Here is a 23,120-nt window from a genome sequence, read left to right on the forward strand (position 1 = left end):
CAGGGCTCTGCTGTCAAGGATCAGGGCCCCAAGGAGTCCCAGAGGAAATGGCTTTTGAGCTGGGCCTCCAGCACTGGGGTGGATGAGGTGGGGAGGACATTTCTGAGGAAGGGAAGGGTCAGGAGTGGCTCAGGTTAGCAGCAGTACTGTGGGAAGGAAGCAGGCCTGGGAGGCCCTGAATGCCAGGCTAAAGCCAACCCAGAGTCCAGGGGCACTTAGTGACTGCAGCACAAAGATGGGAATGGAGATGGAATCTGAACCTGGATAGGCTCTCGGGAGTCCTTGAAGGTTCTGGACAAGGGCTGGGTGGTGACTGGATAGCTGACTGCAGAACTAGATGCTGGTTACACGTGCAGAGTGTGCAGAAGGAGACGAGTCAGGGAGACGGGAAGGGCCCGTCATGCTGTTCAGGGAAGAGATGTCATAATGATGGTGGTAGTAGAGGAAGAGATGCAAAGAGGCCGGATGGAAAGAACGTGGCCCAGCGGGAATGGGCAGGACTTGAGGACAAGAGAGGTTGGAGCCCACGATGGTACACCAGGAGGGCCCAGCTGTCACTCAGAGCCATGATAGGGAGCAGAGCTGGCCGGAAGGGAGGAGGGAGGACGTGGCTGCATGTGGCTTGGGACCTGCTGATGGACTGCATGGGCCTTTGGGCACAGAGGGGTCCCAGAAGGAGCTGAAATGTGGTCCTAGAGGTGGCACCAGGGTGACGTTGGAACAGATAGGCTTTCAGCTGGGAGAAGCCTGATTTGGGAGTCAGGAAGAGTCCTGGAAAAGGTTTGAGAAGACAACAGCATTAGGAGTCAAGGACCGGTAGGGAGTCGTGTTCACGACTGCAGAAATCAGGACAGGCTGGGCCTGAGACAGTCCAGTTCGATTTGGGGTGAAGAGGGCTAGGGGACCGGGTAGCACTTTTTAAGGAAGGTGGAGGCTAGAAAGAGCTACAGCATTTTATTTTTATTAAAAAAAAAATTTTTTTAACACCAAAACCACTTGTATTGGGGTATAGCCAATTAACAATGTTGTGGTAGCTTTAGGTGAACAGCAAAGTGCCTCAGCCATACATACACATGTATGTATCCATGCTCTCCCAAACCCTCCCCAATCCAGGCTTGCACGTAACACTGAACAGAGTTCCAGATGCTATGCAGTGTCTTTGTCGGTTATCCATTTTCAATATAGCAGGGTGTACATGACCTTCCCAAAGTCCCTAAGTATCCCTCCCCCCCAGCCACCATAAGTTTGTCTTCTAAATCTGTGAGTCTCTTTCTGTTCTGTAAGTTCATTTGTATCATTTCTTTTTAGACTCCATATATAAAGGGTGTCATATGATATTTCTCCTTCTCTGTCTCACTTAACTTCGCTCAGTATGACACTCTCTTAGGTCCACCCACGTTGCTGCAAATGGCATTATTTCATTCTTTTTAATGGCTGAGTAATATTCCATTGTATATCTGTACCACATCTTCTTTATTCATTCCATGTCTGGTAGGGCCTGATTTTAGAGTTCTAGACACTCAGAGGCCTCTGCTGTCGTAGGCCCAAGGACATTATAATGACTTGATGGCACCACAGTGCTAAGTCATCCTAGATAGCACAGGAATCACTTGGCCACCAAGAGAACGTTAACTAGGGCCTCCCAGCCCGCAGACAGACCTTAAACATCTAGATCAAATGGCACGACCTTTTTATAAACAGAGATGGAAACCTGAGGGTCAGCCTTGGCCAAACCCGGCCACTGCCTCACCAAGTCTAGGGCCAAAACCCAGGCTAAGGCTAGGGTAATACACCAGAGCTCAGCAAGGCCTGCGCCCTGGTTCTGGTGCGCGCAGAGGAGGCTGGCTCTGATTTCGAAACTCTCCTTCCTCTCCTGACACTGGCAGCAAAGTGCAGCCTCTGCAAAAGGGGTGCATGCGGCGGCTGAAAGCAGCCACCTCGCAGTGAAGGGCCCTCCGGAAGGTCTAGAGCTAGCCAGGCCGGCTCCCCACTCCTCCCCATACTCCCATTCCTTCCTCCCCTGCGCCCCACCCCTATCCCCCAGGGCAGAGTCCAGCCCAGGAAGGGGGCCTCAAGCAAAGCTGGTCAGCATTTAGGGGAATCTCAGAAGTGATGGGGTTGAGGTAAACCAGCAGCTCGCATCCCACCCGCACAGTCAGGCACGTTCGGGTACCCGCGGGGCCTGGGGTAGGAAGATCGGGCGCATGGTCAAGGAGGGGAGCTGCCGGGGGAACGCTGGTGACCCAACAGCCGCGGGACCGTTGGCGACCCTACAGCCGCGGGACCGCGGCCCGCCGAGCACGCAGGCGCGCACGCGCGCGCGCACGTCCGCTCTCCGGGCCGCCGGGCCCCTGGCCTCGCTTCTTCCCCTTCCGGACCCGCGAGGACCGGTCTGCGCCGTGCCTGGGTCGCCCCCTGCAGGGCGCGGGCTGAGCTGCAGCCTGGCCCCGCCCCCCGAACGCCCTCCGCAGACCCTTCCCGGCCGAGACCCGGGGCTGAGACCCAAGGCCTGGCTTCTGCCCTGGCGCCCGTGGCCGGCAGCGCTGCTTGGCGGCGCCCCTCGCTCGTCCCCGGCGCTTGCCAGCTTCTCCGAGGTTTCGATGGCTGTGAAGCACGGCGGGCACCACGCCCGACGCCCCGCCCCGCCCCGGCGCCGCCCCGCCCGCCGGGCCCCCCCTCCCCGCCGCCTGCGCCGCCGCCGCCGCCGCCGCCGCCACTGCCGCCGGGGGCGCGGGGGCTGCGGTGGGCGCAGCTCCGGCGCGGCGCGGACTGGAGGCAAGGGGGCCGCGCCAGGTCCCCAAGCCGAGGGGGTGCCGGGCCGCCCCCGCCGCGCCCGCCCGCCCGCCCTCCCGGGATGCGGCGCTGAGGCCCAGCATGGCAGGCCCGGGTCCCACCTTCCCGCTGCATCGGCTCGTCTGGGCGAACCGACACCGCGAACTGGAGGCCGCGCTGCACAGCCGCCAGGTGAGGAGGTCCACCGGGCCCCGGGGCGGGCCTCCTGTCCTCCCCACCCCCAAATCTGTGCTTTCCATCCCGGAGGCCGCCCGCCCGGCTCCCTCTCCCCGGAGGTCCAGAAGTCCAGATCACCTGCCCCTTGAGCTTGGGCTCCTGGCCTCGGGGCTCCCAGCGCTGGGCCTGGGCCTGCCGATCTCCCCACTTCGCACTGCATCCAGCCTCCGAACTCGCGCTGCACCACCCCTGAGCCCAGGCTGAGAAAAGCTGCTTGGTCCTGGTCCCCAGGCCAGTCCTGATTCTTGACGTCAGCGGCTACATCTCTACCTGACCAGACGCACCCCTCCACCGGGCCCCAGCTCTGACCCTGGCAGAGGGCAGGAGAGGTGGGCAAGCCCTTCCCACCTGCCCCCCTCTCTTCCCTTGCCAGGACACTCAGGCCGCTGGTGCCATTTCCACCGCCTGTCTGCAGTGACTCCCGCCCCTGTTCATCCCCGCGGCCTCCTTGCCCTGGCCTCTCCTTACTTGCCCTGCTGTGTCCCATCTCCCCCAGCATGACATTGAACAGGAAGACCCCCGGGGCCGAACCCCGCTGGAGCTGGCCGTGTCCCTGGGGAACCTGGAGTCCGTGAGAGTCCTCCTTCGACACAATGCCAACGTGGGCAAAGAGAGCTGTCAGGGCTGGGCAGGTACTGCGGAGGCAAAGAGGGGCTTCCTTGAGGCTGGCAGCAGGGGGTGGTGTTGGGGAGTGAGTGGCCCAGCCTGGGGCCGTCTAGGGGACACCCCTCAGCTGCCAGGTGCCCCCAGTCCTGCAGGAGGCCGTCAGCACTGGGGACCCTGAGATGGTGCAGCTGGTGCTCCAGTATCGGGACTACCAGAGGGCCACGCAGAGGCTGGCCGGCATTCCGGAACTGCTCAACAAACTCCGCCAGGTGCAGCAGGGCGTGGGGGTGTGGCCCGGGCGGGGAGCGTGGGGTGCCATGGAGGGGGCCGTGACAGACTCTGCGGGGTCACCCCGCCAGGCCCGGCCGTGGAAGGGCACCTAGCCTGTGCAGCAAGCTTTCCTGACCCCTGTCAGTGGGGTCCCTCCCTCTGGACCCCAGCCCAGGGTCAGACGGGAAAGAGGGGCATCCCGGGCCCCCGTGGCTGAGAGCAGGCCCTTGGGGAGGAAAGCCTTTGCCAATGTAGAAGTTCCTCTCTGATGTGTCCTCTGGATGTGTCTCTGTGGTCCAGCTCACCCCCCACCCCAGCCAAACCCTGCCCAGGAAAGGGTGGGCCTTCAGATAGGTCTGCGAGTTCTCAGGCTATAACCATCTGCAGGCCAAGAGACCAGGCTCAACCCCACCACTAGCCTGCTGATGTGCCAGAAATTTCAACAGAGCTTTAGGTGGTGGGTCTCCCAGTTCACGCACATTTCCTGGAAGGAGGATTTCATCCAATTTAGCGGATGTGGCCTGGACTCCCGACCCCCCTTCTCAAAGCACACGGTGGGTGGGGGGAGGGGTGCCCCGCTGGGAGAGTTCGCTGCCTTGTACCCTCCACCCCATGGGTTAGGCCCAGAGAGAGTCACTGTGTCCCCTTTTCAGATGAAGACTCTGGGACCCAGAGGGGGCAGAAGCGCCCTCAGGCCCCCCAGCAGGCAAATGGTGGGCTTGATCCTGGCCCCCAGGCCTGCAGATGCTGATAGCCTGAGGACCTGTTTAGGCCGCACGTGGCCCACCCTTTGCTGGGCAGCCTTTGGCTGGGGTGGGGGGTGAGCTGGACCACAGAGACACATCGAGACCCGCCGAGGGGCTGGGCGCCCTGCGGGGGCTGGCCCTGCTGCAGGCAGGGAGGGCCCTGACTGCCACTCTGGTCTCTCCCAGGCCCCCGACTTCTACGTGGAGATGAAGTGGGAGTTCACCAGCTGGGGTGAGTGGGGACCTACCTCTTGGCTCCCAGGGGGCCCGGGGTGGGGCCTGGGGGAAAGAGCGCCAGTGACCTCGGTAACCCCCCGCAGTGCCCCTGGTGTCCAAGATGTGCCCGAGTGACGTGTACCGTGTGTGGAAGCGGGGTGAGAGCCTGCGGGTGGACACCAGCCTCCTGGGCTTTGAGCACATGACTTGGCAGCGTGGCCGGAGGAGCTTCATCTTCAAGGGCCAGGGTGAGCTCAGGGGGCGGGGGGCGGTCCCCGCCAGCCTGCGGCAGACCAGGGTCCCGGGCCTTCCTGTGAGGACAGTGCCGTCCTTTGTCTGATGGAGGTGGGGTGGGGGGACCCGAAGCCTGAGGCCACAGCTGGCAGCAGCGGGCGGCTGAGGGGTCCCGGGGTGGGCCTTGCAGCTGCCGTCTGGGCCTCACACTAATCGGTCACCCTCACACCCCCATGCTGGCGCGCAGAGGCCGGAGCCTTGGTGATGGAGGTCGACCACGACCGGCAGGTGGTGCACTCGGAGACTCTGGGGCTCGCGCTGCACGAGCCTGAAGTGCTGCTGGCCGCCATGCGGCCCAGCGAGGAGCACGTGGCCAGTCGCCTCACCTCTCCCATCGTCTCCACCCACCTGGACACTCGCAATGTGGCCTTCGAGAGGTCAGTTGGGGCCCTGGCCACGCTGCGGGCAGGGCTCTGGTTCAGGCCTCTGGGAGGCGGAGCCACCGGCAAAGGCCACTTGGATGGGGCGGGGTGGGTCACTGCAGGCCCAGTGACTCCTGGACCACCTGCTGGTCTGGGACCTGTGACACCTTCAAGCCCCTGCACGCCTATCTGTACTGGCAGCTGTCTCCGGGGGAGGAGGCTAGGTCAGGGTGTCCCCAGTTTCCTGACATCTGACCTCACATGCTTTCCCATGAGACAAGGATTGAGGCTGTGGTCCAGGGCAGCTGTTTGTACCAGAGCTGGCTTCTCAGGGGTGCAGGTGTGTCTAGGCCAGGGTCCTTTGTGAGTGGGCGAGGAGCCTATCACAACAACACATACCCCAGTTCCAAAGCAGACTTCAGAAACACTTGAAAAAAAAAAAGAAAAAAACAGCTTTCTTGAGATAATAAGTTTATATTCCCTACAGTTTACCTGTTTGAAGTGTACAATTCATTGGTCTTTAGTATATTCACAGGTATGTAACCAGCACCACCATCCAACTTTAGAACATTTTTGTCACCTCAAAAAAGAAACCTTGTCCCCTTTCATTGACTCCCATCCCCTCATCCCTGCCCCCAGCTAATCTACGTTCTGTCTCCATAAATTTCCCTGTTCTGGATCTTCAGATGAATAGAATAAGACAATATGTGCAGTCTTTTGTCACTGGCCTCTTTGGCTTAGCATAATGGTTTCAAGGCTCATCCAAACTGTAGCATGTAATGACTTCATTCCTTTTCATGGCCAGATCCATTGTATGAATACCCCACATTTTGTTTATTCATTCGTCCATTGACGGTCCTAAGGATTATTTCCCCCTTTTGACTGTTGACTATTAGACTATGAATAGTGCTGCCCTAAACGTGAGTGTACAAGTGTTTGTGTGGACGTATGTTTTCATTTCTCTTGGGTATTTACCTAGGAGTGGAATTGCTAGGTCATGTGCTAATTAAACACAGATGTTCAGTTGTTTGAAGAGCTGCCAGACTATTCACTGAAGGGGCTGTGGCATTTTACATCCCCATCAGCAGTATATGAGGGTTTCAGTTTCTCCACGTCCTCACCATCACTTACCACTCATTTATTTCTTTTTTGGGGGGTTATCACCATCCTGGCGGGTACGAAGTGCTATTCGTTGTGATTTTGATTTACATTTCCTTAATGACTAATGATACTGAGCAACTTTTCCTGTGCTTGTTGGCCATTTGTGTATCCTCTTTGGAGAAGTGTCTATTCAGATCCTTTGCCCACTTTACAAATCAGGTAATCTTTTGAATATTGACTTACAAGAGTTCTTCAGGTATTCTGGATATAAATCCCTTATCAAGTACCTGGTTTGCAAACATTTTCTCCCATTCTGTGGGTTGTCTTTTCACTTTCTTGAGGGTGTCCTTTGAAGCACAAAAGTTTTTAATTTTCCTGAAGTCCGGTTTATCTATTTTTCCTTTGGTTGCTTGTGCTTTTAGTTTTATATCTAACAATACTTTGTTGTCCAATCCAAAGTCATGAAGATTTTCCCTTATGTTTTGTTCTGAAAGTTTTCTGGTTTTAGCTCTCACACTTAGCTCTTTGATATATTTTGAATTAATATTTGTATATGGTGAGAGGTGAGGGTTCAGCGTCATTCTTGTGTATGTGACTGTCTACTTCTCCCTGCACTCTTTGTTCAAAAGACTATTAATTCCCATTAAATGGTCTTGGCACCCTTGTGGGAAAATCAGTTGACCAGAGACAAATGGGTTTGTTTCTATATTCGCAATTCTATTCCACTGATCTGTATGACTCTCTTTATGCCAGTACCACACTATCTTATTAATCACACATTGCTTTGTAATAAGTTTTTGAAATCAGAACATATGAGTTTTCCGACTTTGTTCTTCTTTCTCAGAATTATTTTAAGTATTCTGGGTGGGTCCCTTGCCATTTCATATGGATTCCAGACTCAATTTATCTGTTTCTACAAAGAAGTCAGGTGGGATAGTGTTTGTGTTGAATCTGTAAAATAGTCTGAAGAATAGTGCCATTTTAATAATGTTAAGACTTCTGCCATGGACATAGGTTATTTTCCTATTTTAGATCTTTAATTTTTTTTCAGTGATGTTTTGTAGTTTTCAGAGTGTTTTGCACTTAGAGTAAATAAATTTATTCTAATTTATTCTTTTTGATGCTACTATAGATTATTTTCTTAATTACATTTTCAATTGGTCATTGCAAATCTATAAAAACATAATGGAGTTTTGTATACTGATCTTATATCCTGCAACCTTGTCAGACTCACTTTTTTAGTTCTAAAGGGTTTTTAGTGGATTCCTCATGATTTTTTATATGTAAGATCATGTCATCTGTTAATAGTTTTACTACTTCCTTTCCAACCCAAATCCCTTTTATTTCTTTTTCTTGTCTAATTGCCTTGTCTGGAACTACCAGTAGAATGTTGAACGGGAGTGGCAAGAGCAGACGTCTTTATCTTGTTTCTGAGCTTAGGGGGAAAGGTCAGTCTTTGATCATTTAGTATGAGGTTAGTTGTAGGCTTCCCTTTATCAGGTGGAGGAAGTTCCCTTCTGTTCCTAGTTTGTTGAGTGTTTTTGTCATGAAAGGGTTTGAGGTTTGTCAAATGCTTTTTCTGTGTCTTTTGATGTGACCGAACGACTTTTATTTTTATTCTGTTGATTTGTGTTGTTGTTTAGTCACTCAGTCGTGCCCCACTCTTTGTGACCCCATGTATGGGAACACACCAGGCTTTCCTGTCCTTCACTGTCTCCAGAGTTTGCTCAAACTCATGTCCATTGAGTCGATGATGCCATCCAACCATCTCATCCTCTGTCGCCCCCTTCTCCTCCTGCCCTCAATCTGATGTTGAACCAATCCTGTATCTCTGGGATAAATTTAGCTTTGTCATGGTGTATAATTCTTTTCATATATTGCTAGATTTGGTTGGCTAGTATTTTGTGTCTGTATTCGTAAGAGACAATGTTTTATAGTTTTTTGGTACCATCTTTGTCTGGCTTTAGTATCTGGGCAATGCCTCAGAATGAGTTAGGCATGTCACCTCCTAGTCTATTTTTTTGTGAAAGTTTGTGAATAATTGGTGTTAATTCTTCTTTAAAAGTGTGGTGGGACTCTTTGGTGAAACTGTCTGGGCTGGGCTTTACTCTGGGTAGTTTTTTTGTTTATTTTTATTTTTACTACTTCAATCCCTTTTCTCATTACAAATCTATTAGATTGTCTATTTCTTAAGTTAGTACTGGTAGTTTGGGTCTCTCTGAAAGTGAAAGTGAAGTCACTCAGTCGTGTCCAACCCTTTAGGACGCCATGGGCTATAGACTGCCAGGCTTCTCCGTCCATGGGATTTTTCCAGGCAAATACTGGAGAGGTTTGCCATTTCCTTCTCCAGGGGATCTTCCTGACCCAGGAATCGAATCTAGGTTTCCCATGCTGCAGGCAGACTCTTTACCATCTAAGCCACCAGGAAAGCTCTAGGTGTCTTTAGGATTTGTTCATTTCATCTAAATTATCTAATTTGTTGGGGTACAATTTTTCAATATATTGTTCTATCCACTCCAGCACTCTTGCCTGGAAAATCCCAGGGATGGAGGAGCCTGATAGGCTACAGTCCATGGGGTTGCAAAGAGTTGGACACGACTGAGCAATAATTAATTAATTAATTAATTAATAATCCTTTTTATTTCTGTAATGTCAGTGGTAATGCCCTCTCTTTCTGATTCTGGTAATTTGAGTCTTCTCTCTTTTCCTGTCAATTCCATTGATCTTTTCAGAGAACCAGCTTTTGGTTGAATCAGTTTTCTCTATTGTTTTCCTATCCGTCATTATTTTTCACTCTGATATTTGTTATTTCCTTTCTTCTGTTTGCTGTGGGTTTAGTTTGCTATTTTCCCTGTGTCTTACTATGGAAGATTAGGTTACAGCTACACATCTCCCTGTGAGCATTGCTGTAGTTGTGTCCCACAAGTTTTGATATGTTGTATATTCATTTCCATTCATCTCAAAGTATTTCCTGATTTTACTTTTGATTTATCATTTGATGCATTGGTCCTTCAGGAGTGAGTTACTTTTCACATGTTCATGAGTTCCCAATTTTTTTTTCTGTTTTTAATTCTAATTTCATTCAGTCGTGACTGGAAAACATCAGTCTGCCAGTTCAGTTGCTCAGTTGGGTGCTACTCTTTGCATCCGCATGGACCGCAGCACGCCAGGCTTCCCTGTCCACCACCAACTCCTGGAGTTGGAGAACATACTTTGTATAATTGCTTTCCTTTCAGTTTTGTTGAGGTTTCTTTCATGGCCGAGCATATAGTCTGTCCTGAAGGATGTGTATTCTGTTGCTGTTGGGTGAAGTGTCCTAAGGACATCTATCAGGTCTAGTTTATAGCGTGGTCAAGTCTTCTGTTTCCTTGTTGATCTGTCTACTCGTTCTTTCCCTTCTTGAAGGTGGGGTTATAAAGTCTTCAACTATTATTGAGTCAGACATATTCTAAAATTTTTATTGTGGAAAATTTAAAGCACACAGACTAGTATAATGTACTCATCACTCAAACTTTAACATGTATCAACATTTTGCTTTTTTTTTTTTTTTTGGCTGTGCTGTGGCACGCGAGATCTTAGTTCCTTGACCAGTGATCAAACCCATGCCCCCTGCAGTGGAAGCACTGAGTCCTAACCACCGGACCACCAGGGAATTCCCAACATTTTGCCAATCTTGTTGAATCTACTCTTCCACACTTTTTTCCTTTTGTCTTTTCCTTTAAAGCACATCCCAGATGCCTTATCAACAGTACATGCATCTGTACATGACTGTAACAGATAAAGATGTTTCTAAACTGAGCCCCAACACTGTTAGCAAAAGTGAACAGTTCCCCAGTACTTCCTTGTCCTTAATCCTCTGTTCATTTGTCTGAGCTGTCCAGGCAGCCTCTTCAAGGTTCTTGTGTGTTTCACGGCAGGAAGGCTAATTGGAGGGGGTCTTTGGAAGGGACGACTTTGGCCAGAGTTGAGGGGGTGTGAGTCCTCATGAGCTCTTCTTTGGTCTGTTTCAGGAACAAATGTGGTATCTGGGGCTGGCGGTCTGAGAAGATGGAAACCGTTAGCGGCTACGAGGCCAAGGCAGGAGAGCCTAGTGGTAGGGGCTGGGGTAGGAGACAAGGCCCAGGAACTCTGCCCCTTCTCCGTATCCACCCCATGTGGAGGGACAGACTGAGCAGTCCCCGGGCTCCAGAAGCCCCGTGTGGCCCCTGCTGAGCCCACAGGGATCACCCACAGCACAGACCCCCACCTGGATCACCAAGATGAAGCGAGGAGCATTTCCCCTCATTAGTGACACCCTGGGGTTCAAACCCCACCGCCTCCACTGCAGGGAGCGAGATCTCACCTGTCCCTGGAGACAAGAGGCCTTGGGTCCTGTGCTAGTGAGGCTAAATGTGAGGAACAGGCTCCGAGCCCCCAGCTCCCCGTGTCCCCCCTGCTCCCCAGGTGTACAGTGCCACCAACGTGGAGCTGGTGACACGCACACGCACGGAGCACCTCTCTGATCAGGACAAGGCGAGGATCAAAGGTAAACCCAGGTGCGCCTACCCGCTGCCCAGTCACACCGTATGAGGGGGATCACCCTTGTGTGGGATCAGGGCCAGAGTGTCTGGGCCAAGCTGGGAGGCATCCCCATTCCCATCTACTCTGCCTCCCAGTACCCAGGAGGCTCCCAGGGTGGAAGGTGGGTGTGGGCTGTCTGGGGGCAGTGGCCCCAGGTCCCCTGATGGGCTCCATCACTTCTCCTTAGGGGGGAAGACTCCATTCCAGTCCTTCCTTGGCATTGCCCAGCAGCACTCCTCCCACAATGGGGTGAGCCAGGGCTGGGGGGTGGGTGCTGGGGGCTGGCTGGCAGGGGCCACTGGGCAGGGCCAGGCCAGCGCCTCCGGAGCACTAAGCCTAGTCCTGGGGCCCACGCAGGCTCCTGTGCAGCAGGCAGCCAGCCCTACAAACCCCACAGCCATTTCCCCCGATGAATACTTTGACCCCAACTTCAGCCTGGAGTCGAGGAACATCGGCCGCCCCATTGAGATGTCCAGCAAAGTACAGAGGTGAGGTCTGAGGGCTGGTTGCAGGCTTCCCTGTGTGCCCCCAAGCCCTTGTAGATTCCCCTCACACACGGGGCCCCCTGGAGTGGAGGGACCGTTCACCCAGCCAGCTGCCTTCTAGACTATTCCCTGGGGGCAGAGGTCTGGCTTTGGTTACCATGGTCCTCAGCATCCAGCTTGGGACTTTGCTTAGAGGCCTGGTCACTCTTCCTGGTGAATGAATGGATGGCTTTCCGTTCAATTGAATGAGTACCTGCCGGGGGCCAGCTTGTGGCAGAGGGGAAAGGCACGAGGCTCTCACACCTCCTGGCTTTGGGGCCTGAGGAATCATCTTCCCCTCTGAGAGTCTAGACCCCCCTCGGTAAAATGAGAACAGTCGCATTTGACCATCCGCTCACAAGGTGCTGGGAGGCCCTGATAAGCTGTGAGTTCTAGAATTTCCCATGGGCCCTGCACTCTACCTGGAGCTTCACATGGGCTCCCTCAGGCAGGGACTGGGATGTGACCCTAGTGGTACAGTCCTAAACTGTGTGTGTGGGGGGTGAGGGGGGGGATGAGGTGCTGGCTGTGGGCTGAGGAGGAGGATGGGCCAGGCTGAGCCTGGGGCCTGGGGACAGCCTGGGCTGTAGGTCCAGAAGGACATAAGCTCCCAGGGTAAGCAGGCAGAGGCCGCTGAGCAGAGAGGGCCCCCCAGGCACGGCAGACAGCATGCGCAGAGGCAGAGAAGGTGGGCCGCAGCAGAGGGGCCACCAGAGGGTCCTTGACCCACATCCTGTGGCTGGCCGGGCAGGTTCAAGGCGACGCTGTGGCTGAGTGAGGAGCACCCGCTGTCCCTGGGGGACCAGGTGACACCCATCATTGACCTGATGGCCATCAGCAACGCTCACTTTGCCAAGCTGCGTGACTTCATCACCTTGCGCCTTCCGCCTGGCTTCCCAGTCAAGATTGGTGAGAGGGTGGTTGGGGCAGCAGGAGGGTCCCAGGCAGCACCGATGCCGCCCCCCCCCCCCCGCCCCCCGCCCAGGGGAGTGGTGGCAGGGCTGGCTCAGGCTGCTGGTCTCCTCACAGAAATCCCCCTCTTCCACGTGCTCAACGCCCGCATCACCTTCAGCAACCTATGTGGCTGCGATGAGCCCCTGAGCTCGGTGTGGGTGCCGGCGCCTGGCTCTGCTGTCACAACTTCAGGTACCACTGAGGGCGGGCGTGGGGCCGTGAGGTTTGCCCGCCTCTGTGTGCCAGGGAGGGGGGCTGAGCACGACCCCTCTGCTGCGCCCAGGGAGCCCCTTCCCCTGTGAGGTGGACCCCGCTGTGTTCGAGGTGCCCGAGGGGTACAGCGTGCTGGGTGCGGAGCGCAGCGAGCCCCTGCGTGACGAGGATGATGACCTGCTGCAGTTTGCCATCCAGCAGAGCCTCCTGGAGGCGGGCACGGAGGCAGAGCAGGTGGGGTGTGGGCCGGGCCGGGCCCTGGGCGTGGGCCTGGGTGGCAGAGGTGACAGCTCGGGGCTCTGGCTGCTGCAGGTGACTGTCTGGGAAGCCCTGACCAACACCCGGCCTGGTGTCCACCACGCTCAGGCCACAGCCTATGAAGAGCAGCTTCAGCTGGAGCGGTGAGCTCGTTGGGACCGAACGGGGCCAGGTCTCAGCCCTGCCCTGGCTCACGGGTCCTGCCAGCCCTGGGGGCTCTTGGCTGGTGGGGAGTAGGGAGTGGGGAGGTGCTGGCCCCAGGACCCCACACCCTCTCTGAGGCCACACTCCATCCTCAGGGCTGCCCACCAGGGAGGGCGGCAGGCATGAAGCCTGGGGAGACAGGACCCTGCCATGTCTCTTCTCTCCGGTCTTCCCGTCCCAGCCTCCCTGCCCTTATGTGCGCCCTCCACAGCCGTGGCCCAGCCCTTGGTCCCCTCCCCAGCCTTAGCGCTCACGGGTCTGCTCTCCCCTCTTATGCCTGGCCTGGAAGGGCCCTCCAGGAAAGCCTGAGGATGTCCACAGAGCCCGGGGGTCCGGGCTCCCCGCACAGGACGCCCCCAACCCCGGCCCCCCCCAGCTTTGAGGAGCAGCTTCGCCTGGCCCTGGAGCTGTCCTCGCGGGAGCAGGAGGAGCGGGAGCGCCGGGGGCAGCAGGAGGAGGAAGACCTACAGCGGATCCTGCAGCTCTCACTCACTGAGCACTGAGCCCCTGCCCTCGGGAGGGCGTCTGGGCTGCTCCCCCACCCACTTTTGTAATTTATTTATTTATAAACACTCAGCTGCTGGGCTCAGGGGCCTGGAGCCCTAGAGAGGGGAGCTGGCCTTGAGACCGAGATGGAAATAAAGAGACCCTCAGCAGCAGGCTTGCTCTGCTCAGTGTGGGGTGGGGGTCGGGGGGCCTGGTGGGGGGTACCAAGATGAGACACTGTTAGGACTTGGATTTGAATCCTGACCGTGGCCCCCTTGGCCTGTTTCCTCAGCTTTAAATGAGACCCCCTCCAACACTCAGGGCTGCTGGGAGGGTAAGATGAGCTGACAGGTTGTCAAGCACCCTCTGGGTAGGTGCTCCGTGAACATCACGTCCCCTGAGCCCCATCCCACCTGCTGGAGACCCGGGCTTTCCTGGAATTTGGAAAGGGCAGAGGCTGGTTCTCCAGGTGGCTCGGAGGTGGTGCCCAGGCCTGGGTTCCTGCCCCTACCTACCCTGGCAGGTTCGACTGCAGTGACATTAGACAAGTCACTTCCCTCTACCGCGGCCCTGAACCTGCTCAGCCCCGCCCAGCCTACTTCCAAGGTGGCCCCAAGGACCCCTTGTGAGCCTGTGGGTTCGTTCTAAATCCAGCCTGACATCCCCTGAAGCCGCGTGGAAGTGCCAAGACCAGCCAGCAAAAAGAAATAAGTCTGGGGTGCCTCCACTTAAGACCCACCGTGTCTGGTCCTCTCCAAGACCTGGGTCCTCACCTCTGCCTCCCTGGGCTCCACCTCTACGGGGTAACAGGATGGTTGAGGCCCAGAGCACAGCTCAGGTGACCCAGCCGGGCGGAGCCGAGGACTGGGGCTGGGGCGCCTCCTGGGAGGAGGGACCGAATCCTGGAGCGCTGCGTAGTCTGCCTTTTCCCGCCGCTGGGGCCCGGAGCCTCACCTGCGCCCCGCCCCCGGCCCCGCCCCCAACGTGCTTTGAGGGGCGGGGGCGAGGCGGAGACGCGGAGGGAGGGGCGGTGGCCACTGAGTGCCGGCTCCGCAGGCCGGGCTGGACGGGTGTCTGGCCCTTTAAGGTCCGCCCCGAGGAGGTGCCAGGCCCTGGTGGCGCCGGACTCTCCTTCCTGGTCCTGAGGGGCAGGGACCGTCTGTCCGCGGGGCGACGAGGGAGGGCGCCGCGCCGTACCGGCCCAGGGGCCCCCGGCCTGGCCCTATGGCCCTGGTCACAGTAAGCCGCTCGCCCCCGGCCAGCGGCCACTCCACGCCTGTGGGGCCCACGGTGAGTCTGGCTTGGCTGTGGTCCTGCCCACGCAGTTGGCTGCCAGTTGGGCCTGGAGGAGTGCTTGCTGCTCACGGGCAGCCTCCCCTCAAGCCTAGGGGTGTGCGGAGGGGGCGTTCACGTCTCAGGCTGGAGCGGCTTGGGGGAGATCTTGAGGCAACCGGGGACTCGGACCAAGGCAAGATCCGGAGCCCCGAGCGCCTGCGGAGGCCCTACCCTGCTCTGGGCCCAGACCTGGGCCAAACCCTCAGGCATCTCCAGCAGCGCTCCCCCTCCCTTACCTCTGGCTGCCGGCCTGGACCTGGGCCCGGCTCCGCCAGTGTCTCCACGTGGAAAGTGGACTGGAACAGAAAAGGATCTGACACCCTTTCTGGTTCCTTTCCCCACTGCTTGGGCGGGGCCGGGGGGGGGGTGACGAGGGAGGGGGGCGGATCCCTGCACCCCCAACCCCAGCACCCTGAACCTGGGGAGGAGTCCTTTCCCACCACTTCACTCTGCCCTGGGGGCTGCCTTCTCAGCAGGACCAGGTGTCCCAGCGCAGAAGCCGGCTCCAGCGAAGGTGAGCGCCTCTCCCTACACACACACCTCCATCCAGCCACCAGGCTTGGCCACTGCCCTCTGGGAGGACTTGCAGCCAAAGCCAACTACTTAGTATGTGGGGACAGAGTTGCTAGTGGGCACAGCTGGCTGCCTTTGCTTCCATCTTCCCCCAGTCAGTTGAAGCTCCTTCATCCACTATCCTGGCCCTGGTTCTGGCCAATGGCAGGGCCTGAGGACTCCTGGGGCCCCACCAAGTTCACAGTTATTTATTGAGTTAGGCAGATGGGAAGGGAAAGTTGGCTCGAGGCTTGAGAGCCGCCAAGGCAGTGGTTCCCAAAGCACTGAGGTGGCATCACCTGGCAACTGGGTAGGGATGCACCTTCTCAGGCCTCCTCTCCAGGCCCACTGACTCTTTGGGGATGGGGGCCAACACCTGATTTAACAAATCCTCCAGGTGGTTCTGGGGGGTTGACTCCCCTGTCCTGAGGGGTGGGATGGGCCATCACGGTATCACTTTTCCCCTGCTCCCCTTCCAGACAGAGCTTTGCAGTACTCCGAGGGGCTGTCCTGGGACTGCAGGATGGAGGGGATGATGGAGATGCCTCCAGGCCAAGCCCAGAGCCAGCGGAGGAGCCCCCCGGGGAAGGGCAGCCCCACGGGGACCAGACAGACAATGGGCATGGGCCCGCGAGTCCCGGCAAGCAGGAGCAGAGTCAACACGTGCACCTCATGGTGGAGCTGCTGAGGCCACAGGATGACATCCGCCTGGTGAGGCCCTGTCCAGAGCCCTCTGGTCCCCTGAAAGGGGAGACAGCCACTCCTCAGGTGGGAGGGGAGAGTGGAGCAGAGCCCGTGTGTGTTTGGAGAGCAGTGATGTGAGGGCAGGGGGCACCCTGGGGAGCGTAGAGGTTACCCAAACCACCACGACTCTGCTGTTTCAGCTAGAGTTGTTTGAACAGGCCGAGGTGGTGTCTTCAGGTCTCTGGAGAGAGCTGGGAAAGGATGGGGAGGTTTGTCCCACCTGAGCCTATAGGGCAAGGTTAGGACCAAGAGCGGGGAATTACCCAGAGGCGGGTTTCTGTTCAGCCAGCACAAGACCTTCCTGACCGTGTGAGGTGCCCACAAAGGGACTGGTGCTCAGGGGGCCCTGCTGAGCGCCCACCGGGGCTGGTGTCCTGGAAGGGCCCCTGTGAGGATGGGACGCAGGTGGCAAAGTGAGAACCAATTCCTGGATGCCCGTGGAATATCTCACTGTTTACAGCAAGATGGGAAAAACAAGACAGAGTCAGTCTTGTAAGGCAGAATTAATTCCACGGAAGCACCACCCTTTATTGTGAGATTGGGTCCCTAATATTTCTTTGGTAACAACCATTTCTTGAATCAAATTATGGTAATGGCAACTGGAAACGTGTTTTTTAAACTTCCTTCCTAGCAGGATAAAAAACAGGGGTGATGTGATGCCCATGCTCCCCTTTTTTCCCCCATATATATCCCCTTTGAGAAAACTCTTTTTAAACATTTTAATGGACCAAGAAATCCTAAAGCTGGGAACCACTAGACTGTAACCACCGATCTGGTGTCTGGGGAGGGAGGGGTGGATGCAGGGGGAGCAGGTGGAGATCTGTTCCTGACCCGGATATGTGTCGGGTGGGGGTGGGGAGAACAGGGCCCCTGGGCCACTGTGACCCCAGGCTTCTTCCTTCCCATCTTCCCCAGGCAGCCCAGCTGGAGGCGGCTCGGGCCCCCCGGCTCCGCTACCTGCTGGTCGTTTCCACCAGAGAAAGCCTGAGCCAGGATGAGACGGTCCTTCTGGGCGTGGACTTCCCTGACAGCAGGTGGGAGCAGGGGGAGGAGGAACAGGAGGGCCTGGTGGGGAGGCGCCGGTGCTGATGGACCTCACCCTCTGTCCCCGCCAGCTCCCCCAGCTGCACCCTGGGCCTGGTCCTGCCTCTCTGGAGTGACACCCAGGTGTACCTAGATGGAGACGGGTAAGAGGTAGCACCCGGAGGAAAGGGACAGCAGAGAGAGGGGCCAGAGGGTGAAATAACCAAGTGTGATGTCTGCCCGGGGGGTTGGTACTTGGGAGCGCCTGCAGAACTCCAGGCTGGGCCTACTCTCGGCTCCACCTGAGATCCACCGTGTGAGCCTGGGCGAGTCACCTAACTTCTCTGGGCCTCAGCTGCCCCACGTCTGCAAACAGGGCTTATTTTGAAGCTCAGATGATGTGTGTATATTCTAAGGACCAGCCTGGTGAGGTGGCTAGTGGGTAGCCCTCTCAGAGGCGCTGTTCTAGAGCCAGGTCCCACCCCACCGGGTCTCCCACAGGGGCTTCAGCGTGACGTCCGGGGGCCAGAGTCGGATCTTCAAGCCTGTCTCCATTCAGACCATGTGGTAAGGGATGTGGCTCCACTGTGGCCGCAGGGTCTGGGGAGGGCCCCTGGGAGGACGGTGTGACCCAGCCTCCCCTCTGTCCCAGGGCCACGCTCCAGGTGTTGCACCAGGCATGTGAGGCGGCTCTCAGCAGTGGTCTTGTGCCAGGGGGCAGTGCCCTTGCCTGGGCCAGCCACTACCAGGACAGACTGAGCTCTGACCAGAGCTGCCTCAACGAGTGGATGGCCATGGCCGACCTGGAGTCTCTGCGGCCTCCCTGTGTGGAGCCCAGCCGGTCAGTCCGGGGAGGGGGCTTGGGGGGAGGTGCCGCGGCAGAGAGGGGAAGGGGCCCTGCACTGACAGGCTTGGGTCCCAGGCCCTCAGAGCAGGAGCAGATGGAGCAGGCGATCCGGGCCGAGCTGTGGGAGGTGCTGGACACCAGTGACCTGGACAACGTCACTTCCAAAGAGGTGGGCCGGGTGTGGGGATGAGGGGGGAGCTGGGCCCTGGGTGGGGGCCCTCCGGCTGGGTGCCAGAGTGGTCCCCTCGTGGAGCCTTCCCTTTAGCGCTCCTCCTGTCTGAGCTGTTCCCACATGCTTGGCCTCAGCTTCTCTGCTGTGATGGGACGCAGTACTGACTTCAGAGGCCCCAGAGGGGAGGGTGGGGCGAAGGAACCGTGCAAGGTGCCCCAGCCTCGCCTCACCCGCCTGCCTGTAGATCCGCCAGGCCCTGGAGCTGCGTCTGGGATGCCCTCTCCAGCAGTACCGCGACTTCATCGACAACCAGATGCTGCTGCTCATGGCCCAGCAAGACCGGGCGTCCCGCATCTTCCCCCACCTCTACCTGGTGAGCTGCAGGCTGGGGGTGGGAGGTGGGGACAGCCAGAGCCAGCAGAGACCGAATGACGCGCTCTCCCCGTTCCCAGGGCTCAGAGTGGAACGCAGCCAACCTGGAGGAGCTGCAGAGAAATAGGTAGGGTTTCGAGCCCTCTCAGGACTGCCCACCCTCCCTCTTCCCCAAGGGGAGACCTGGCCAGAAACTCCCAGAACCCTCTCGGCAGATAACTCTGCTTCCAGCTCCGCCCTGGGGCTGTTCCCCTCCTATGGGCTCAGGCTGGGACAAGGGAATAGCTACCTTGCTGGTCTGCTGGCAGCTCCCTGGTCCCCTCTACCCTCTCCCCAGCTGTAAAGCAGAAAAGCCCCTCTCTGGCTGACCACGTCTCTTGGAGAAGGAAGGGCCCCTCTCCGGCTGCCTGCTCCCGACATTTCAGTCCCTTGTCCACCATGGGCTTTTGGGAAACCTATGACAAGGGTCATAGGTTTTAGCTCTTGCACATCCCGCCAGGCTCAGCTGAGCTCAAAAGCCCTTCTCTGGGGACTTCCCTGGAGGTTCAGTGTTAAGCCTCTGCACTTCCAATGCAGGAGGTGTGGGTTTGAGCCCTGGTCAGGGAACTAAGATCCCACATGCTGCACAGTACAGCCCCATTCCACTCCCCCCCACCCCCGCCACAAAAGCCCTCTCTGACTGACTTCTGATGATAAGATAAGGACTTGTAGCCTGCAGCTACCTGGAAGCGAGGCGGGGGGCGGGGAGGGGAGGACAGTACTCAAGCCCAGTGGGGTAAACCGATTTGCTCAAGGTCACAGTCACCTCCTCTTCCCACTGCAACTGTACCACCCCCAGCCCCGACCCTGACCCTCAGCACCGAGAACACTAAGCGCCCAGGGCGCGCTGGCTCCAGGTCAGTCTGGCTCGTGCCTGGGCTGCAGGGTGAGCCACATCTTGAACATGGCCCGTGAGATCGACAACTTCTACCCCGAGCGCTTTACCTACCACAACGTGCGCCTCTGGGATGAGGAGTCGGCTCAGCTGCTGCCCCACTGGAAGGAGACCCACCGCTTCGTGGAGGCCGCCAGGTGGGGCCATGCCACCCCGCCGCCCGCCCCACCTCAGCCGCCTGCCCTCTGCGGCCCGTGCCCGCCGCCAGCCGCCCTGCCCTCCGCTTTGCTGGCCCTCAGGGCCCTCACCTCCTTCCCCTCTGCTCTGGGAGGCTAGCCCGCGAGCTGCCCCGCCCCCACACGGCACAGCGAAGGGTGGGGAAGGGGAAGCTGACCGCGTGTGGCTCCACAGGGCGCAGGGCACCCGTGTGCTCGTCCACTGCAAGATGGGCGTCAGCCGCTCAGCTGCCACAGTGATCGCCTACGCCATGAAGCAGTACGGCTGGAGCCTGGAGCAGGCTCTGCGCCACGTGCAGGAGCTCCGGCCCATCGCCCGGCCCAACCCTGGCTTCCTGCGCCAGCTGCAGACCTACCAGGGCATCCTGACTGCTAGGTATGCGGTGGGGGGACAGGGAAGGGGGCGTGCGGTGGCCGCTGGGGGTGGCCGCTGGGTCAGGAAGCTGACTCAGGGCCCCCCTCACAGCCGGCAGAGCCACATCTGGGAGCAGAAAGCGGGTGGGGCCTCCCCAGAGGAGCCCCTGGTCCCCGAGGAGTCCCTGGCCCCCGAGGTGTCTACACCATTCCCACCTCTTCAGCCACAACCTGGGGGCAGTGGGGAGCTGAGTGTCATGGGGTCAGAGGACAGCCAGGCCGCCCCAAGAGAAGCGCCTGGGTCACGGCCCCGTATCAACCTCCGTGGGGTCATGAGGTCCATCAGCCTCCTGGAGCCCCCCTCCGAGCTGGACAGCCCCTCCGGCGATGCTGACCTGCCAGAGGTGAGGCTGTGGCCATGGGAGGAGCCAGGCTGAGGCAGGGTGGGGGCCCGAGAGGAGGAGGGGGCAGATGGCGGGAAGACAAGAGAGTCCAGGACTGAGGCTTGGCTTGGCCCTGACCAGGGGGCTCCTGAGCATGCGGGCCATGCCCTGGTCTGCTCCTTTTCATCTGCTCAGAGCAGTGGAGGAGACACAGGGAGGACAGGTGACCCCGTTCTCCACGGGAGCAGGAGCACAGCCTCGGGACAGGGCCATCTGGCCGGCTCCACGGCCGAACAGCCCTAGGCTGGTGGCTGCAGGCAGCTCTCAGCCTGAAGAAGGGACTTGCTTCCTGAGGCTCAAGGCTGCCCAGACTTGGGGGAGCATCCTCCCCAGGCCAGGAGCTGTGCAACCAACTGCTGAACCCAGATGGGTGTGGACGACCTCAGCACCCATTCCCAAAGCAGAGGGGCAACCCATCGAAGGGTGGGCGTACAGAGTGGTCACAGCAGTCACACAACCAAAGTTGTGGCTGGATAGCTGAGCGCTCTCCCTCTGCTGAGAGCTGCAGGGCACAAGTCTAAGACCAGAAGCTGGCCCCTGCCTTGCGAAGTCACCCCCTCCCCCCGCCACGTGACTTGCGGCCAAGGTGGCTAACCCAGAGGAAAGAAAGAAAGACGGCTCGTCTCACAGAGGACGGGGACATTTGGGAGAGGCTTCCTGGAGGCGGCGGCGCTGGGTGTGGAAGGCTGGGGGGATAGATGGTTGATGGGGGGTGTCAGCGTTTCTAAAGGCAGGGTGTCCTCACCCAGCACCCAGCTCAGGGCCTGGCATGGAAGATGTGTCCCTTGTGGCATACGGGACGGACTGCACAAAGCAGTGGGGGCAAGAGGCGGAGAGGCGGGCTAAAAAGGGCTTCTGGGGGCCACATAGGGGCAGGTGAGGAGCAGGGGCAGGAGGCCTGGGGTGCCTAGGGAAATCTGACCTGTGAGTAGCTCAGTGTTTCTGAATTCACTCAACAGATATTCTGCATCTACCCTTTTCACAGCCCTGCCCTGGAAAGACCTCCCTGACTCTATAGTCTCACTCTTCCAGGTTTTCTCTTCAAAAGAATCTTCAGATGAGGACCCTCCCCAGCCCTTCCCTCAGCCCTCAAGCACCAAGGGAGGCCGGCAGGTCCGCAGGGGGCCTTGGCCTGCCCTGAAGTCCCGCCAGTCTGTGGTGGCCCTCAACAGCGCAGCCCTGGTGGCCAGCCGGACCCGGGCCTTCCAGGAGCAGGGGGAGGCCGGCTGTGTGTCCACACCCAGGCACCAGAAGATTGTGAGGCAGGCCAGCGTGGACAGCAGTGGGGAGGAGGGCGAGGCGTGAGCCCCAAAGCGTGCCCCTGCCCCCTTAGACACAAGCAGAGGCGCCTCCCGGGGCGAGCGCCCCTCAGTCCTGTCAATCTGTTCACAGTCCTCTTAGGAGGCTGCAGGCTCCTGTCACTACAGCCTCAGCGCCTACAGCCTTAAGTCTCTGACCCATGTCCACCTCTCCAAGGGCTCAAGATTTTCTCCATATTTGGGGATATGGTAGAGACTGAAGGTGCCTTTGCGGGCAACAGTACCCTAGCTTCATTCGCAACTGCTGCCTGAAACACACACTTGAAGCCACAGATGTAAAAAACAGAGTTTCCCAGTGCAGAAAGGCTCAGGCTCCCTCCCTCTCACACTCCCGTCTGCCTCATCCCCCCAGCCCCGCCATTTCATTCCTGAGGCCCTCCAGAGAACCAGTGGGCCCCCCTGCCCCAAAGGCCGGGAGTAGACTCAGTCCTTGGTGCCCAGACCCCCCCGATGGGGCTGGCAGTCGGCCGGCCTCACGCGCCCTGTAAGCAGCCTGAGCCTGCTTCGGCCCCGGCGCCTCACCAGCACTGCACTGGAGCCCCGGGCACCAGGCCAGAGAGTCTTCTCTGTGCTTCACAGCCTCTGGCCCGTTTTTCATAGTCTTAATAGTGTCTCGCTTTGTACTCAGAAATAAAAAACATTTTCATACCATTTTCAATTTGATGATAAAGCCTGTCAGTCCACTTTTTCTCTGGTTACACGAGGAGTCTGGCCTCGCATTACCCCTTCCAGTCTCCTCACAGTTCCCAGGTATCTCGTGACAGGCCCATGTGGGCAGTGGTGTGTTTGAGGTGGGGTGGGTGGGAGGAAGAATGGGGAAGAGAAGAGAGGAGGCCGGAGCTATCTCCCTCATCTCCCAGGGCAGGGCCTGGGTAAATGCTGGCTCCACACACCCCCTCAGGCAGGTCAGCAGGGGAACAAGTCTACACTGGGCAGGAGATGCTGACGCTGTTGGGGCAGCGGAAGGGAGTTCCCTACGAGGAAATGGAAGCTGCCAGTGCCTATCTGGACAGGACCAAGCCTGTCCCAGAAACGAAGGCTCATTT

General features: G+C 57.9%; 2 protein-coding genes across 4 annotated transcripts; both read left to right on the forward strand.

Annotated features, from left to right (window-relative positions):
• The first annotated feature begins 2,854 nt into the window (after positions 1-2,854).
• On the forward strand, positions 2,855-13,955 carry ANKRD13D (ankyrin repeat domain 13D). 2 transcript variants are annotated; one of them, XM_052661863.1, is made up of 16 exons: positions 2,925-2,964; positions 3,241-3,338; positions 3,506-3,641; positions 3,760-3,884; positions 4,818-4,863; positions 4,952-5,095; positions 5,329-5,518; positions 10,615-10,681; positions 11,048-11,129; positions 11,352-11,413; positions 11,522-11,652; positions 12,440-12,597; positions 12,718-12,834; positions 12,926-13,089; positions 13,168-13,256; positions 13,607-13,955. In XM_052661863.1, the coding sequence occupies exons 4-16, from the start codon at positions 3,795-3,797 to the stop codon at positions 13,818-13,820; spliced, it is 1,554 nt and encodes a 517-aa protein (XP_052517823.1). In that variant the 5' UTR covers positions 2,925-2,964; positions 3,241-3,338; positions 3,506-3,641; positions 3,760-3,794; the 3' UTR covers positions 13,821-13,955. The 2 variants fall into 2 exon arrangements, with proteins under 2 accessions (XP_052517822.1, XP_052517823.1); XM_052661862.1 differs by lacking the exon at positions 3,241-3,338 and having other exon boundaries at positions 2,855-2,964.
• A 941-nt stretch (positions 13,956-14,896) lies between these two features.
• SSH3 (slingshot protein phosphatase 3) lies at positions 14,897-22,718 on the forward strand. Of its 2 annotated transcripts, none has more exons than XM_052661970.1 (14): positions 14,897-15,093; positions 15,612-15,652; positions 16,170-16,401; positions 17,350-17,468; positions 17,550-17,621; positions 17,959-18,024; positions 18,110-18,298; positions 18,380-18,473; positions 18,721-18,849; positions 18,929-18,975; positions 19,773-19,919; positions 20,134-20,334; positions 20,425-20,716; positions 21,788-22,718. In XM_052661970.1, the coding sequence occupies exons 1-14, from the start codon at positions 15,028-15,030 to the stop codon at positions 22,058-22,060; spliced, it is 1,968 nt and encodes a 655-aa protein (XP_052517930.1). In that variant the 5' UTR covers positions 14,897-15,027; the 3' UTR covers positions 22,061-22,718. The 2 variants fall into 2 exon arrangements, with proteins under 2 accessions (XP_052517930.1, XP_052517931.1); XM_052661971.1 differs by having other exon boundaries at positions 15,615-15,652.
• The last annotated feature ends 402 nt before the right edge of the window (positions 22,719-23,120 follow it).

This window comes from Budorcas taxicolor, chromosome 25, assembly GCF_023091745.1.
Source record: "Budorcas taxicolor isolate Tak-1 chromosome 25, Takin1.1, whole genome shotgun sequence".
Lineage (NCBI taxonomy): Eukaryota > Metazoa > Chordata > Mammalia > Artiodactyla > Bovidae > Budorcas > Budorcas taxicolor.